Source organism: Pongo abelii, chromosome 8 (assembly GCF_028885655.2).
Source record: "Pongo abelii isolate AG06213 chromosome 8, NHGRI_mPonAbe1-v2.0_pri, whole genome shotgun sequence".
Taxonomy (NCBI): domain Eukaryota; kingdom Metazoa; phylum Chordata; class Mammalia; order Primates; family Hominidae; genus Pongo; species Pongo abelii.
Window position 1 is genome coordinate 7,346,008 of NC_071993.2, and position 19,015 is coordinate 7,365,022.

At 43.1% G+C, this 19,015-nt stretch overlaps 1 protein-coding gene across 7 annotated transcripts in view; it reads right to left on the reverse strand.

Annotated features, from left to right (window-relative positions):
* Window positions 1–19,015, reverse strand: part of SFMBT2 (Scm like with four mbt domains 2) — a 249,971-nt gene that overhangs the window by 108,553 nt on the left and 122,403 nt on the right. For all 7 annotated transcript variants that reach the window (XR_008510264.2, XM_054521895.2, XM_054521894.2 and 4 more), the window contains 2 exons: window positions 17,417–17,663; window positions 10,406–10,503 (listed from right to left, as the gene is read on the reverse strand). Coding sequence is in view for 6 of the 7 variants with exons in the window: in XM_054521895.2 (XP_054377870.1) it covers window positions 10,406–10,503; window positions 17,417–17,663 (345 nt within the window). In the remaining variant the exon portion in view is untranslated. The remainder of the gene's footprint in view (window positions 1–10,405; window positions 10,504–17,416; window positions 17,664–19,015) is intronic.

Below are 19,015 nucleotides of genomic sequence, written 5' to 3' on the forward strand. Positions count from 1 at the left end.
GACAGTGGGGAGCTGGAGGGGGCATGGCAGGTACGTGAAGCCTCCAGCATCAGGCACCTGGACCCAGGCATCCCGCCCTGATGAGATGACATGCCACAAGGAGGCAGGAGCAAAAGTGGGGCTCCATCTGAATTCAGTTTCAACAGAAGCCCTCTGGCTGCAATCGGGGGACGCGATGACGAGAAGCCAGAAAACAAGCTCTGGCTTGATGGGACAGTCCACAGGACAGAAATGGTAGCCTGGACTCGGGCAGTGGCAAAGGCCATACAGAAGAATGAGTTCAGGACAGAGTTTGAAGGGAGAGCCAACAGAATTTGCTGATGGGTGGAATGGAAGCATGCAGAGAAGGGTTCACCTGGGAGGCCTGAGGCTGTGGTCCTCACAGAGGGGGCTCGCCTGCAAGGGGGGTCTGTGGCTGCAACCTGGAAATGTGGCTGATAAAAAATAGCTTACACCAATCTAAAACTTTTCCTAAATATAAGAGTGGTTTGCTGTGTGTGTCTAAACTGTGTGTACAAACAATCTGGTTTATGGCTTCCTTCTAAGAGTTGGGAATTCTCGTCTGTACCAGGCAGAGTGTTCCTATGTGACCGGTCCCCAGTAAAAACCCTGAGCACTGAGTCTCTAAGGACCTGCCCTGGTAGAAGAGTACCTGGCACCTCTTGTCACAGCTGGGTGCTGTGTGACGCCTCCAGGAGGGAGCTCTGGAAGCTTCTGTCTGTTTTTCTAGACTTCACTCCATTGCTGATTCTGCTTTCTATCCTTTCACTGTAATAAACTATAACCGTGAGTGTAATGACTTCTGAATCCTGTGAGTCCTTTCAGTAAATTACCAAACCTGGGGCAGATATGGGGATCCCTAACACAGAGGTGTGAAGCAGAGACAGGCTACAAGGAGGATGCCAAGGGTTTGGACTCAAGTGCAGTTGTCTTTTTGTTTGCTTGTTTGTTTGAGACGGAGTCTCGCTCTGTTGTCCAGGCTGGAGTGCAGTAGCAAGATCTCGGCTCGCTGCAACCTTCGCCTCTCGGGTTCAAGTGACTTCTGGCTAATTTTTGCATTTTTAGTAGAGATGTGGTTTCACCATATTGGCCAGGCTGGTCTGGAACTCCTGACCTCAAGTGATCTGCCATCCTCAGCCTCCCAAGGAAGTGCAGTTGTCTTATGCATAATTCCCTGCATTCTAAAGCAAATCTCTGAGTCACTAATTTAGAATTTCAAACACACTGAGATTTTCAATATTTTTTTAAAGAACACAAAAAGGTTCCAACAATTTCCCTTGTTTAAAGGATAAAAAAAGTATCATAGATGTTAGTGACATTTCAAAGATGTCCCTTTCTTGCTGTGACAAGGTGTGGTCATGAACGAAGTGAGCTAGAGAGCTTCTGTCTTCTCCCTGCTATATTTCTGCATTCCTCTAAGGAAATAATATTTTATTTCCATTAACTAGAAAATTGGGAATTGCTATTTCTTATTTGTAGATCTTTTTGATGGACAAATGAGTTGTCAGTGAAACTTGTACAATTTAACATTTGCAAACATGTAGGATCTCAGATGTGGAATACCATTTATAAGAACTGCTGGGAACGAAAAAGTAATACGGAGGCTCGTAAATGTCAGACATGTGACATGTTACAATTACTGATAGCCTTTTATTTTCTAGTCTCCTGTAGCCCTAGTTTTAAAACTTACCAACCCCCCAAAAATCCTTTAGTGGTCTCTTAGTATACACTCAGTGAACTGGAAAACTGAGGCAACAAAGACATTATTGACCAAAAGACTGAGTTTGTCCTGTAATAAACTTCATTGTTTGATGACAGAAACAAACTGACAGAAACCCATCCTAGTAGTCCTTTGCAAAAGACAAAAATAAAAAGCTTTTATGGAAACTGGGGCGTTTTGCTTGAGTGGACATTGTGATATGTCATCAGTTAATCAAATGATGGTTTCCAGAGGCTGCAAAATTGGTCAAAGTGACTATGTCAAAGAAAGGTTTTATCTATTTTTTTTTTTTTTTTTTTTTTTTTGTGAGACGGAGTCTCACTCTGTCGCCCAGGCTGGAGTGCAGTGGCGCGATCTCGGCTCATTGCAATCTCCACCTCCTGGGTTCAGGCTGAGGTTCTTCTGCCTCAGCCTCCCGAGTAGCTGGGATTACAGGTGCCCACCACCACGCCCAGCTAATTTTTGTATTTTTAATAGAGAAAGGGTTTCGCCATGTTGGCCAGGCTGGTCTCAAACTCCTGACCTCAGGTGATTCACCCACCTTGGCCTCCCAAAGTGCTGCGATTACAGGCATAAGCCACCGCACCTGGCCTTTATCTACTTTTTAAACATATCTTAAGTTGATTTTTAAAAGGAAGATTTCTTTTTGTTCCAAAAGCTGAGACTCACCCAGCTGTGTGATGCAGAGACATCTGCTCTAAATTTAAATCCACTGAGAGCCATGGTGATGTGCAGTGCAGTCACCTCTACCGACTTGTTTTAGACATGGATAGTATATGGATAGTTTTGGCAAATCTTTTAGGCCTCTAAATAACGGGGTTGGTCTTCAAGAAAAAAAAAGTCATTATTTATTTTTCAATAAAATGAGGCTTTTAATGTCCTTTGGGTTTTTTTAAACCTATTTCATCAACTATTTATCCTTCAACTGAGTGTACATTTTGGAAATGATCTGTATTTTCCAAATAAGGTAAGTCAGAATTCCCAGTAAAGTATGGCATCCAAAGCTATTCACAGTGATCTCTTAAATCAAAGATAAATAACAGTAGAAATAATAATCATGAGCTTGTTCTCACACTGTTCCTGTTTGTATTCAAGGCAGAAAGGAACACCTACCCAGGAGCTCAATCACATTGCATGCACAGACACCAACAACCACACAGACGTGTGAACACATCCCCCCATGTGAGCAACCGCAGCATAATGGGACTCATCCCATCCAAATACCCATTTCATCTAAAGTGTAAAAATAATAAAAAGAACTTCTTGGAAATACTGCTCGTCTCCAGCCATTAAATGTGCTTAGCTTTGACTTCTGTCTCGTAACAGCTGAACACTATGGCAATTTTCCATAACAACACACATCTCAGATGACTCACTGCTGAATTCAAACACATATTCCTTTTACCGTAATGAAAGAAACTAGAAAGAAGTCTGCCTGCTGAGAAACAGTGATGATCAAACAGTGATAACAGAGAAAAAAAGCAAGTGTGTGTGTGTGTGTGTCTCTTTTTGGATCCTGCAAAAAGAATACTGCTTGCTAGAACTTCTAAAAACTTGAGAGAAAATTTCTCTTGTTTTCTTTTTTTTTTTTAAATAAATGAAGCAACTGCTAAGACAGTTGGATCCTCATCCCATGCATCCATACCATTTCTCTGAACATTACCTTCGTGTAAGCAGAGGAAGTCAGTAGAGAGTGCCACTGTGTTATTTCTAAGATTTCGGAACATACATGAAATGCGATCAGATTGGATTGAAGAGTGTCTCCCTGCAAATTCATACTCACCCAGAAGCTATCATGCAACCTTATTTGAAAATAGGGTCTTTGTAACTGCAATCGAGTTAAGACAAAGTTGGATGGGATTCACACAGGGCCAAATGACGGTTGTCTTGTAAGCAGAGAGAAATTTGAACAGATGTGGAGAAGGCCACGTGAACATGGAGGCAGGGAACCGAGGGAGGTGGCCACAGACCAAGCAAAGCCCAGGACACAGGCGACCCCAGAAGCCAGGGCAGCCCTCTGCTTCCACCCAGAGCCTTCAGGGGAGTGTGGTCCTGCCGACACCCTGATTTCACACACTAGTCTCCAGAAGCATGAGAGAACAAATTTCCGTCATTCTAAGTCATCCAGTCCATGGGAATTTGTGACAGTAGCCTTTGCAAACTAAGAAACTGGTGTTCTCACACCCTCCAAATTAAACGTGTAGATTCTCACTCATTACAAAATACAGTTAAGAAACCTCCTGTGTCTCTTCCATTGAACTGAAATAAGAGAAAACATTTATGAAAGTATCTCACCAGCTTTAAGAACACATAATATTCAATGCAACTAATGTCTATTTATAAAGTGCCTAACCCCACACCCTGCCTCATGAGAGGCCCAAAAGCAATATTCAGTATCTGCTCTTAAAGCACTCCTTAATTATGCACAAAATATTGAATGAGATGATAATTCTCACATACCCTACCAAAATAATAGTCTGAATTCTCATGGGAAGAAATTAAAGTGAGGGAAGAAGGTAAGGTAATTGTATTTTGGAAAATATGAACAAACTATTAAACTCTGGAATCAGGTCAACAGCACATAATAGCTTTGTGCAAAGACAATAAATGTTTAATGAATTAGTTAATTTTTAATTACAAATATATTAGAATGATTAATGTGTATACCTTTTGAGTCTTAGTATTCATACCTCTAAATAAGTGTGCATGTCCATTTAATCTATATATGAACTCAAAAATTTTAAATTCGGGCCAGGCATGGTGGCTCACGCCTATAAATCCAGCACTTTGGGAGGCCAAGGTGGGTGGATTGCTTGAGTTCAGGAGTTCAAGACCAGCCTGGCTAACATAGTGAAACCCCGTCTCTACTAAAAATACAAAAAACATTAGCTGGGCCTGGTGGTGCACGCCTGTAATCCTAGCTACTTGGGAGGCTGAGGCAGGAGAATCTCTTGAACCCAGGAGGCAGAGGTTGCAGGGGGCCAAGCTGAGATCATGCCACTGCACTCCAGCCTGGGTGACAGGGCAAGACTGCCTCCAAAAAAAAAAAAAAAAAAAATTAAATTCAAGGAGTTGAAGACATATGTCCATGAATTCACGCATTTATTGGACAGGTATTTAATGAGTGCTACTATGGTCAAGAAAGTATGTTTCTAAGAATGGACAGGAAAGACACAGTCCTTGCCTTCCTGGAGCTTCAAAGTTAGGCAAAAAGAGGCCGGTATTATACAAGGAGCTGCACAAATGATTAAGCATAACTGTGATAGAACAAGCTGCTGAAGGACACCAACAGAGGCTCAAGTTCATCTGGGCCAGGGCCAGGGGTCCAGGGAAGGATTCCTTTGGGGAATCTATATTTGAAAACGAAAGATGAGTAGGACTTTAACAGAACAAAACAGGTATGCATTAGTCCGTTTTCACATTGCTGATAAAGATGTACCCGAGACTGGGCAATTTACAAAAGAAAGAGGCTTATTAGACTTATAGCTCCACATGGCTGGGGAGGTCTCACAATCATGGTGGAAAATGAAAGGCACGTCTCACATGGCAGCAGACAAGAGAAGAGAGCTTGTGCAGGGTAACTCCCATTTTTAAAACCATCAGATCTCGTGAGACTTATTCACTATCATGAGAACAGCACGGGAAAGACCCACCCCCATGATTCAGTTATCTCCCACCAGGTCCCTCCCACAACATGTGGGAATTCTGGGAGCTACAAGATGAGATTTGGGTGGGGACACAGAGCCAAACCATATCAAGGTACAAAGGGTGTTAGAGAAACATAACAAGTGCACCTCCTGGTACAGCAAGGAGGGGCACGGAAGGAGACACTGCACAGTGGAGCGAGTGAAAAATCTCCCCAGGCTCAGCATGTCCAGGAAGGATGTGGCAGCTTGATCGTACCCTAGAGTCCAAACAACAAGATTCTTTTCAACGGCAGTGCCACGTTAAAATAGCAGGCTGAAAACCCACATTTATTTCACCTCCTCCTAAACTCTAACCAAAACTACAGTCCAGAGACTTTTTAAAAAAAAAGACACAAACCCACTCAGCACACAAAGGTAAGGAAGCAAAAAAGCTGATGAAGAAGAAGTGAATAATTTAACACATTCAGCAAAGCCAAATCCCAGGCCTTCAGCAGAAAAGCTGAGCACCAACACAGTGACTCCTGCAGAAGCCTTGAAAGGCTCAGAAACGAGTCCCACCAGATATGTCTGAAACTGGGGGGTCAATAGGAGCTTAAGATATAAGCATGGGGAGGTGACTGGGAAGCAGAGGCAGTTAGACCCCCCACTCCCCACAGCCTCCCTGATCCCTGTCTCAGCCTTCTCTGAAGAGGCTGGGGCAGGAACCAACACTGCAGGCCAGCACCCAGCCCTCTTCTCCCCGACGTGGCTCCTGGAATGCTGGCAGTCAGACCTGGAGCCCCAGGTGGGACACTGGGAGACTGAAAAGCTCTCCCTGGAAAACCAGCCAAAGAGGAAATACTACAAGTCAATAAGTGGCCCACAAGCCACCCTCTAGGGGCTGACCACCACATTCTAATCCCCCCCACCCTCTTTCATTTTTTTTGAGACAGAGTCTTGCTCTGTCGCCCAGACTGGAGTGCAGTGGTACAATCTCAGCTCACTGCAACCCCTGCCTCCTGGGTTCAAGCAATTCTCCTGCCTCAGCCTCCTGAGTAGCTGGGATTACAGATGCATGCCACCACGCCCGGCTAATTTTTTTGTATTTTTAGTAGAGACAGGGTTTTATCATGTTGGCCAGGCTGGTCTAGAACTCCTGACCTCAAATGATCTGCCCGTCTCGGCCTCCCAAAGTGCTGCGATTACAGGTGTGAGCCACCAACGCCCCAGCCAAAACCTCTGATTCTTGAGACAAATGATAGCTCACCTAAAATTCTACACCCACACAAACTATCAATAAAGTATACGGATAAGACAGACATTTTTAGCCACTTTTAGTGAGAAGGAAATGTAGACAGCATTTTATCATCTTTGCAACCTACGGACAGAATGCCGAAGTCAGCCAGACCAAGATTGTTAACAATATTCAGCTTATTTTGACTACACTAAAAAGATTCCTGAGTTGAGTCCTACTCCTGGTCTAGCTGCCAAGACAAGATGAGAACATTCATTTCACTGCAAAGAAACACGGAACTTCAGCCTGCTCCTGACACCTAAGTTGTAAAATCAGAAAACAAGAACCAACTGACCCCTGCCCACATTTTTTTAATGTATTTTTTTTTTATTATACTTTAAGTTCTAGGGTACATGTGCACAACGTGCAGGTTTGTTACATATGTATACACGTGCCATGTTGGTGTACTGTACCCATTAACTCATCATTTACATTAGGTATATCTCTTAATGCTATCCCTCCCCCCTCCCCCCACCCCACGACAGGCCCCGGTGTGTGATGTTCCCCACCCTGTGTCCAAGTGTTCTCATTGTTCAATTCCCACCTATGAGTGAGAACATGCGGTGTTTGGTTTTTCTGTCCTTACGATACTCTGCTTAGAATGATGGTTTCCAGCTTCATCCATGTCCCAATGTGCTGGAGAGGATGTGGAGAAATAGGAACACTTTTACACTGTTGGTGGGACTGTAAACTAGTTCAACCATTGTGAAAGACAGTGTGGCATTTCCTCAGGGATCTAGAACTAGAAATACCATTTGACCCAGCCATCCCATTACTGGGTATATACCCAAAGGATTATAAATCATGCTGCTATGAAGACACATGCACACGTATGTTTATTGCGGCACTATTCACAATAGCAACCAACCCAATGTCCATCAATGAGAACCAACCCAAATGTCCATCAATGAGAGACTGGATTAAGAAAATGTGGCACATATACACCATGGAATACTACGCAGTCCCTGTCCACATTTCTAAGGGATGTGACCTCCAGTACTGAGAGCTCATGCTGCAACTTCAGTAGAAGCAAGTGTGGTAACCCCTCATCTTCTTAAGATTAGCTCACAGACCAGGTGCAGTTGCTCACACCTGTTATCCCTGCACTTTAGGAAGCCGAGGCAGGAGGATCACTTGAGCCCAGGATTTGAGACCAGCCTGGGCAACACAGTGAGACCCCATCTGTACAAAAACAAAAAATCTAAAAATGAGCTGATATGGTTTGGCTGTGTCCCCACCCAAATCTCATTTTGTATTATAGCTCCCATAATCCCCACATGTCGTGGGGATGTAATTGAATCATGAGGGCCGTTTCCCCCATGCTATTCTCCTGATAGCGAGTAAGCTCTCGTGAGATCTGATGATAAGGGCCCTCCCCTTCATCCAGCTCTTATTCTCCTTCCTGCTGCCATGTGAAAAAGGACGTGTTTGCTTCCCCTTTTGCCATGATTGTAAGTTTCCTGAGGCCTCCCCAGCCTTGCTGAACTGTGAGTCAATTAAACCTCTTTCCTTTATAAATCACCCAGTCTCAGGTATGTCTTCGCTAATGGCGTGAGAACAAACTAATACGTTAGCTAGGTGTGCTGGTGCATGCCTGTGGTTCTAGCTACTTGGGAGGCTGAGACAGGAGGATGGCTTGAGCCTGGGAGTTTGACACTACAGCGAGCTATGATCATCCCACTGCACTCCAGCCAGGGTGACAGAGTGACACTGTTTCTCCCCCCAAAAAAAAAAAAAAAAAATTAGCTCACGACTTCACCTACTGAATCCTCATTCACTCTGAGGAAAAGCAAAGCCAGTTTGGTGCCCAGACCACATCCAGCTTTCTTCCCCCTTCAGAGTAGGGAAAGGGCCCTCTCTGAACAATGAGGACGGTGCCCACTTCCCGTCCTGTCAATGGGATTCAGCATCCCACTTAGGGAAGCATACACAGGCTGGAACGCCACAAAGAGAGGCACGGGCAGGGCCTGCACAGCTGCGAGGCCCCAGGTGCCCCAGCCCCGCAGGGAGGCAGACCTGGGGCTGTGGCGGGTGCTTCACTGGCCTGGCAGTTCTGAGGCTTAGACCGGAGGATGAGCATCTGTATTTTTCCATTGGCTCACTCCTTCAACTCCTCACATGTGTGTATAAGGTACTTCAAAATAAAATTTATTTTTTCAAGTGTGAAGGATGTGATTGGATTTGATTCACATTCAAAGATGACCGAGGCCACGGTGAAAAGAAAGGGGCAGGGGTGACGAGGGCAGGCTGGCTCTGGGGGTGGCAGAGCTGAGAGGTCCAACATTAAAGGCTGTTTCTCTTGATCCTTTTTGTAAGGGCAGGACAGTATTAAAGGAAGGAAGAAGAAAAGGGAGAGAAGAGGGAAGGAGAGGAAGAGGAAGACAAAGAGGAGGAGAGAGAAAGATTTCGTCAGCGAGGCAAAAAATAACAACAATGCCCACCACAACTGTCAGCTTCACTGTCGGTCAATAACATGCTAACAGTGTATTATATTTACACTGTTCCTCCAGTACAGGAGCCCCCAAACACTGTAAAAATCATCACTCAGTTAAACATCTGAACATAATCACATGGCTAAGTTGAGGTGGAGGTCTTACTAGTCCAATTTTACAAACAGGGAAAGTAGTGAATAAAAGGGTCAATGATTTGCCACAACTGCTTAAAAGGCTGAGTGAGGACTTAGGTGTCAATAAAATCCAGGAAGCCCACGTCCCCTACTAAATCCTTAAACTCCTGCTGTACCACATTAAGTACATCTTCTATATGAACTTGTACAACTCTGCAGACACGTGCCACCCCAGGGCTGGGAAGCAACTGGATGTCTGCCCGTCACAACCACATTGAGAACTGTCCAAGGACGCCAATGGTGTTGGGTCACCACCCACACTCCACGGGCTTGTTTTGTGATTTCCTTGGATGAACCTGAATGGACCATCCTTGTCCAGAACCTAATATTCTATTTCATGTAAGTGTGAAGTATAATTTTTGAAGTGTAAAGAACTTGGTAGCCGTTTTGGTGGAGATGCATTTCACAAGCCCTTCATTTTCATGTGAGCACCTGGTGGAAGGCCTAGTGCTTGGCAGAACCTCGGGATATCAAGAAAATTCAACCACCACAAGATGAGTCATTTTCTGTCATTTTTACTAAACGTCAAAATCAGACTTGCTATATTTCCTTTTGTTTCTGTAGTAGGAAGTGAGGGGGTGAAAATATTTCCATAGCAATATGCTACAAAGAAAATCAGTAAACCTCAACAATTTTCATCAGCATCTTGTAACATGGGTCATTATGAAGATTATTTTTTTAAAAAAGCAACATGAAACAGATAAAATCTTAAGCATTTAAAATGGAAACTGGTTAAGAAGGTGCCTTTTTCAAGTGGAAAAGGATTTGCTATGGAAAACTTTTTTTTTTTTTTGGAGATTGGCAACTCGCTCTGTTGCCAGGCTGGAGTGCAATGGCGCGATCTCAGCTCACCGTAACCTCCGCCTCCCTGGTTCAAGCAATTCTCCTACCTCACACTCCCAAGTAGCTGGGATTACAGGCACACACCACACGCCTGGCTAATTTTTGTATTTTTAGTAGAAATAGGGTTTCACCATGTTAGCCAGGATGGTCTCGATCTCCTGATGTCATGATCTGCCCACCTTGGCCTCTCAAAGTGCTGGGATTACAGGCATGAGCCACTGTGCCCGGCCGGAAAACTTTGTAGACGGTTTTATTCTCAAAAAGGGTAGATACACTGCTAAGAATCAACATCTTACCTTAAATACTTCCATTGGAAGAGGAAATTTGGCAGCATCAATAAGGGATTTTTCCAGAGTACATTTCCACTCAGAGGCCATCTTCAAAGGATAGATTTCTGTATCAACAGCAAATCACAGAAGAGTTGAAGGACTAACACGCTCTGCCGGGTGGCTCTTTCCTGCATGTTAATTCTCAGGCTTTCCTGATACCTCAGCATGGTCAGTGACCATGAGTGTTCACACCCCATACCCGCCATGAGCAGCCACCTGCTGAAAGGACTTTCTGAAATTAAATAGCAACTTGGGATTCTGCTGTCAGAAATGAAGAATAAACTTAATAGAGCTCTTCTTCAGGGAACATTTGTATGCATTTAGTTGGCATTCTGTAAGTAATTTAATGGTATTAATCACATTAGCAAAAACCTTCAGTCATCCATGGGCCAAAATTCCACATATCACCTAGGAAAGCAATGCCCACTGATGAGGAACTTATTATCTGATACATTTCTAAACTACAAACGACTCTAGTCTGGCATTTGCAGTTATGACAACATATTTTTCACTAAATCTCTAAGCTCTCATCTGCTAAAAATAGTCCCTGTAAGTCAGAAAATTATTAAAAGGTAAATTAAAATTTACCAACCAAGTTTAATATTTACACTTGAAATGTTGCTTAACACACCACATGTTGCCCATATTTTTCCCCAGGTGGTGGGAGGGGGGTCAAGATTTACAGATGGAGGTTACACAGTCTGAATGCAAAATTAAAAGAAAAAAAAAAAAACGTTGAGTACTGCTTTTACCTATTGCTGAAACTGCAGGAGAATTTTATGGCCTGATCTCAACATATTTAAGACCTTATCAAAATAGGATTTGCAGAAGCCCTCACTGGAAGTAGATATGTTTATGCCTTCACTATATCAACCCATCCTACTTCAGACAGACGCTTAGGATATGAATATGAAATTAAGCACAGTTAAAAGGCAACATTAAACCTTTGGGACTATATTTTTAATTTCTTGCATGTCTGCTTTTTAGCATGAAGCCATCTATTTTGATCCTCATAGCTTTTGAACTCACCTTAAGCTTTAAGCCCCTGTTTCCGCAGTTTATTCAGTCATAATTACAGTAAGTATCAGATCCTGCCAGAACTAGCCAAGCCATCGGTGCACTGCCCGAAGTCATTGTTACTTACACAAAGACACACAAAGGGTAATTCACAACCACACATCCTCTGCGTGTGTGCATTGTCTATAATCCTTTCTAGTGTTTCCTGTCTGCTGAACTTTTTTCTTCTAGTTTGGCCTTTCTAAATTCTTCTTAGTAGTAGCTAACGTAATTGGGAACACTCAACAGGGCCTCAACACACACTTCTGCGGAGACTGAAAGAATGGGGCCTCTGATGTCCACAGTGAGAAGGGGGCACTCAGGAAGACATTGCTTATCACAGGGTCCCCAGAAGTAGGCACAGGGACCAGTTCACAGAGCCCCCTGCAAGCTACTCCATGAGGGCAAGAGGGATACCTGTGCACTTGGGCAAGCTCATGGGCACTGCATCCAAACACAGAGAGACAGGGGGCCACTCAAGGGACCCCGGGGAGCAAAGCCTTGAGGACACCAATGCAGGATCAGGAGAGAAATTGCCAACAACAGGCTGGAGCTCCTGATGGGACAGGGACCATGAACACATGCCCCTTTCTAGCAAGCTGGGCAGGCAGACGGAGAGTTCAACTTGGGCATGGTAGGAAAAGGACCAGCTCACAGAAAACAATGGGGATTTCCAAAGCCTGCACCAAAGAAAGAATTTGAAATCCCAACAGGTGCAGAAAGGAAAAGCATGATCTACCTGGCTGACACCTTTGGCCCCTTGCTTCACAATCAGGACTAGTTATACCCTTGACCCTTGATGGTGGTCTCTGAATGGGGGAGGAATGCCCGGAGACAGAGGAGAGGGTAAAAGAATGGTCAAAAAAACACCATCATTGGGAAGCTGAGGTGGGTGGATCACTTGAGGTCAGGAGTTCAAGACCAGCCAGGCCAACATGGTGAAACTTCACTTCTAATAAAATTTAAAAAAAAAAATACAAAGCAAAAACAAAAATTAGCTGGGTGCAGTGGCGGGCACCTGTAATCCCAGCTACTCAGGAGGCTGAGGCAGGAGAATTGTTTGAACCCTGGAGGCGGAGGTTGCAGTGAGCTGAGATTGTGCCACTGCACTGCACTTTGTCTCAAAACAAACAAACAAACAAACAAACAAACAAAAACTTAAGGCCAGGAGGAATGGAAATCCAACATGACCAGGGTTAGATCCAAGCTATGAGAACTCATGGAGGGGATGCCCCGGCCCCAGTGGGGTTGCCTGCACGCTGGCCCAGGAAGGCGGACCAACCAAGTCATCCCTGATAAATGAACTCCTCTGTCCACTGGATGCCATCTCTCCTCCTCCACACCAGAGACAAAGGTAACAAGAAGCCCAGGTGCCAGGTGGGTCCTGCCTCTGTCCTACAACCTGAAGATTCTCTGTTTCCTTTCCAATGGTGTTAAATCCTGGAATGAACCCAGCCCACAGCAAGGCAGACTTCTTTCATGAAAGGGTGAAAATCAGCTGCAGTTTTGACAGCGTGACACAACTGGCAGAGAACAACAGTCCCCGTGTGCATTCCGTGAGATGGAAGCACGCTGGTTATACTAGCAAGTTAATGGACAACAAATAGTACCATTCAAAGAACATCGACCATTTTCTTAAAATGATCGTGTTGCAGATAACTGAATAAAGTAAATCACGCCAGTTTCTGTTTCTGGGAAGGTCATGAGCAATTAAAACATGTCCCGATCCCTCCGAAACTAGAAGCCTACAAGAAAAACAAGGCAATCTCCTTTTGTGCAAGGGTTTGATGGGGCATTTCCTAATAAGTGCCATAGGAAGCAGGAATGTATAACATCATCATCAATAAACAAAGCCCTAGAGAAACAACTCTTCTTTTATCCACCTCCCTCCAAAAAACTTCTGTGTCCTTCTGCTCCTCCAGGTCCTACCCAGTGAAGAAAGATGAATCTATGTTGTTAAAAGATAGTAAACATCAGAGAAAGTCTTATGGACTAAATGTTTCTCCCCACAATTCTTACTTGAAGCCCTAACCCCAAAGGGATGCCTTTGGGAGATGATTAGAGTTAGATGGGGTTATGAGGGTGGGGCCCTCAAATGAGATCTGTGTCCTTATAAGAGACACCAGAGTTCTCTCTTGATCTACTATGTGAGGACACAGTCAGAAGGCGGCTGTCTGCAAACCAGGAAGCGAGCCCTCCCCGGACCTCAACTACACTGGCACCCTGATCTCACACTTCCAGCCTCCAGATCTCTGAGAAGTAAATGTTTGTTGTTTAAGCCACAAAGCCTGTGGCATCTTGTTATGGCAGCTTGAATAGATTAATGTAGTCCAACTTACTTTTGGACTAAGTAATAGTTCAGGCAGGAAGTATTTAAGTTGGATTCAGAAACCCTGACTCCAAGATCTAAAACAAGCACTAATAAAAGGGGGGGAGGGGGTGATAAAATAATTTTTATGGAAAAAAACAAGGGAATAAATTCTAGAAATAGAGAAGGAAAAAAAAAACTCAAAAAGTTTCATCTCCTTAGCATCTGCAAGAATATCTAAAAGTGTATCTTATTTTCTAAACATCCAGAAATAGGAGAGCAGGTGGGCTTCTTAAATGACCCTAACCTCAATGACCTACTTACACTCCTTGGAAAACCAAAGTATAACCTTAAGACTCTGATCACAGATTAAATGTCTAGAAAAGGCCAATCTCTTGATATACATTACACCACTCAGCAGCCCAGCAAGATATTCTTATCCCCATGGTACAGGGTAAGGTGGTTTCTTTCCCCTCGTCCTTCCCCAAGCACCAGAATGCTATTTCCTCTGATTCAGGGCAGAAAGAGAAAGGCTCAATGGCCCTATGTTTCTCAGAGGTGGAGAGTATAAAACCTAGTCCCTTTTCCCAGGTTTTTGAAGGCTCACTTCCTAGCTACTTTCTATGACCCATTTCTCTTCTACTTTGCTGAACAGTTGAGAAACACTGTGCCCTTTAAAGAGTAAAACGAGGGCCGCATGGAGTGGCTCATGCCTGTAAGCCCAGCACTTTGGGAGGCTGAGGTGGGCAGGTCACCTGAGCTCAGCAGTTCAAGCCCAGCCTGAGCAACATAGTGAGATCCCATCTCTACAAAATAAGAAATTAAAAAATTAGCCAGGGATGGTGGCACATGCCTGTAGTTCCAGCCACTTGGGAGGCTGGGATGGGAAGATCACTTCAGCCTGGGAGGTTGAGGCTGCTGCAGTGAGCTGAGATCATGCCACTGCACTCCAGCCTGGGAGACAGAGTGAGACCCTGCTTCAAAAATAAATAAATAGTAAGTAAAACTAAAGGACGATTATTTTTAACAATGGTGGTGGTGTTAGCGGGAGCGCACAGCAGACGGTCCCGGCAGCAGGGAAGAGCTCGTGGGGAGTATGCTCATCTCCACACACCCCCCTCCCACTGGACTTCTCCCCATCGGTCATGGAAGCAGAACACTTTCCAGTGCCTTCATGGTGTTTGGGAAAACGAGAAAATTGGCCTAGTATTTTCTATGCAGGTATGAAGTTTTATTCTCACCTAGATTCCAGTTAAGGAAGTGGTGCTACCATGTAAGTTACACAAGTCACCGTGGGACTCGAAATCAATTTAGACAAATACAAAGGACTAGAATCTGTCCCCATGTGTATAACAGTACAGCCTCTCTTCCCGGGGATGCTGTTCTGCTGAATAATGTAGCAGAATCCAGTTTCCATCTTGAAACTACTATATCTGAGGAACTCAAAATCACACTTTGAGTGTCTTGTCACTTTTTAGTTTCTTCTTCCTGTACATAACCTTTCCTGTTGATGATTTAAATATTGGGAAGTAAGTTCTTGATGATGAATGTCTTTTCCAGAATATTTTTTTTTTCTTTTCACGGGGTCTCACTCTGTCACCCAGGCTGGAGTGCAGCGGAGCGATCTTGGCTCACTGCAGCCTTCTCTCCCGGGATCAAGCGATCCTCCCACCTCAGTCCCCTAAGCAGCTGGGACTACAGGTGCATGCCACCACGCCCAGCCAGTTTTTTCTATTTTTTGCAGAGACAGGGTTTCACCATGTTGCCCCAGCTGGTCTCAAACTCCTGAGCTCATGCGTGAGCCATCGTGCCCTGCCTGTTCCAGAATCTTCAGGGGCCCCTAAGAAGTCTTCAGTTAAATGAACAACTCATTTCCAGAAAATGCTAAGACAAGTAAACACAATTTATTCATATATCATAAAGACCCCAAATTATCTAAAGAGAGAAACAGCTCATAAGCAAATATTTCCTAAGCTTCCACGGAGGCATATTCCATTCCTGCTTGTGAGCGTGAGTCCCATACTTCCCAGGAAAGAAACATCACAGAGAACATAAGAGGCCACTAGTCATCCTTTGCTTTGCTATAAATTTGTACACTGGCAAGTAGATACTGCTGCTAAAATTTATAAAGCAATTAGATACTAAGCAGAGATTTATACACACAACTTTACGCACAAAGTAAATTTTTCCTTCTGGGTTATGAATCCCAGGGCAAAGCTGGGCTTACATCCTTCTTCACAACACGACAGGCTCTTTGTTTGTCATCAGAGTCAAAAATTACTCAGGATAGAGATGGAGGTGTTGGCTGCTTCTCAACATTTTGACAGCAATAATACTAATAAAATACCACGTTACACGTCTCTATGCCTATCAAACTTAACGCAAATGCAAACACACGGGACACAGGACCAGGAAGTGTTTTCAATTAGAGCCTCTGAGTGACAGAAAAGATAAATATAACTCTTCTCCTTCATGTACTCAACACTAACATTGGCAACTAACATGGGAGGAAATTCTCTGGTGATTTTAATAAAGCAAAGAGCCATGTCCTTATTCCAAATACACCTACAAAACTCACCGGAATGAAAATTACCAATTTCTGAAAAAATACGTATTTCTTCCTTGGCATCTCTAATTCTACAAGAATCCGGTATTTCTGTTCTGAGGTTTCCCATTCAAAGGCCGGTAAGAGGAGGCAGCAGGGGGAGTGGGGTGGGAGGGGCCCAGCACCTGGGAATCTGAATTGCATTGCCTGTCCCCTAAAACAGGGGACCTTAAACAACTAGCTGAACTCCAGTCTCAATTTTCTCTACTGTGAAATGAAATTCACAACAAACATGCAGCATTTTTTTAGAATCAAAACAAACCATGTACCAGATGTAAAATCACCTGGCACATGGTAAACATTCAAGAATGGTTATTTTGTAAATACTCAGATTTTTAACCAGGTAGGTATGACAGAGAGCATAAGGCAGGATTCTTTCCAATTAAGCCTCTGCAAAGCCATTTGACAGTGCATTTGAAGCTAACTAAAATCTTACATGCCAGGAGAAAACATGATGATCTATCTACTCAATGCTGCTTCTTGGTCAGACTGGATTGTGGTTTGGATATTTAGATGGATGGATGAATGGATGGTCAGATAAATAGATGAATGCTGATGGATAGGTGGATGAATGGATAAATAGATAAATGGATAGATGGGTGGATGAGTAGGTGGATGGATTGGTGAATGGACAGACAGAGAGATAGGTACACAGATGGCCAGAGATTTTGGAACCTACTTACAAGACTATCAAAATTCCTAAAGAAAAACGTGGAGAATATCCTCAAGTCCCAATCTACTGTGTCTTTCGTTTCTGAACCAGTGATTCCCAAGGAACTAGATCAACTTCCCTAAGGCCTCCAACACTGCTTTCGCCTTTGAGAACACTATTGATTGAGGTCTTAGGTTTCAGTCTCCATGGAAAGCATTGTGAAGTTAAAGTGCTTAATATTCACATACTCAGATATAAAAGATACCAGAGAGCTCATACATTTTCTAGAAACACATCCAGGAAAACATCACATCTTTTTCTAAAATACTTTACAGCAGCAAAAGCTTTGGCCCTTACCTGAAGGTGGGTCCATTCTGTATTTATTCTCTTGACACCAACCAACTGGTCGAAGTCTGTAATCCAAGTAAAACAACCACTGGTCATAGGATTCAGTGTCCTCCAATCCCACATAGCGAAGGCGTAATCTTCCTCCAACATTTTCAATCACACTAACTATCCAGTACTGAAAAGGGTTCTGGGAATCCTGAAGTTCTATTAAGGAACCAACTGTAATGAGGTCTATAGGGCCTTTCCCTCGCAGAGGCTGTTTAAACAGAAGCAAAACTCCTTATTTTAAACTTTATTTTAAGGTTCTCATGGAAACAGATGACAGCAGAAGATAATATTTTTTCACACCATCATCCAAGGTACTGGCGAACAGTCTGGCGTTCCCTCCACCCCATCCTTGCCCAGCCCATGCCCCGCCCCTTCCCTTTCCTCCCTCCCACACATCCATGTACCCCATTCCGTATCCAACAACAAAAAAATCACAAGTCAATAGAAAATAACAGTTCGTGCTAAGTTCTCACCAAACAAATCACCCTTCCCAGATAAAATTGCTTTTGTTAACAATCAGTATGCTTTTAAGAAGAGTTCTACCCAAATTTGCCTGGACCTAGAAAACATGTGGTAGCAAACAGTCTACTTTTCCAATAGACAGATATTTCTAATATACAGCATTCAATTTACACCATGACTGTTTCCCAGACATTCATCTTACTCTACTGGCCGCTACTCTAATGACCAAAACGCTCTCATACTTTGATTATGTGACGAAGGCATGAGTGTGTGTCAATGACATGTCTAACACACAGTAATGATCAGCTAAATTAGACTACTATGTAAAATTATTTCTACACTTAACCTGATAATTGATTTAGAGAATGTATAATTACTGCCCCTTCTAAGAAACCTTCTTAGCATATGATAGCATATGAAAAGGGTGTTTGTTCAGCCAGCTTTGTAGGCAAATATGTTTTAGAAAATTAACATAGTGAGACAATTTGTCCTTTTGAAAGGATGAACTATCATCATTTTGATTTGTTAATGAACAATTAAAATAGTATCTCTAAAGATATATAACAAATACATCAGGCAAAATCTTCACAAAACAAAACCCGTTAACTATATTAGACAATGATGTTCTAAAGTGTCAATATCATTTATGAAAAGAGGGAAAGTTTAAGGTTAAGAGAATATGATACTGTCAAAATCCACACCTTATTATTTATTACTTGTTATTCATTAAGTTTTCCCCTTTTTAGGGGCATTCTTAAGAAAAACAGACTAGGTAATTCACTAATTACTTATGACACAGTGCCTTTCTCTTCCTGTTGCATTATATAAATATAAATACTAAATACACATACTAAAATGTTTCAACATAAAATTATTTTCAAATACACCATCAAGATTTCAGATTAAACTATGTTTTCTTCAATACATTAAAATTTCCTTGGCTACAATGAAATACAATCTGCCATTTCTCCTCTTGTTTTTACAAGAGAAGTTAATTCAATTATTGGTTAACGTGTGTATGTTCAAATCTTGGGGTTATGCATCCGAAACAGAACATTTAATAGAGCCACTTATCAATGTACTCCAAGAGACTATATT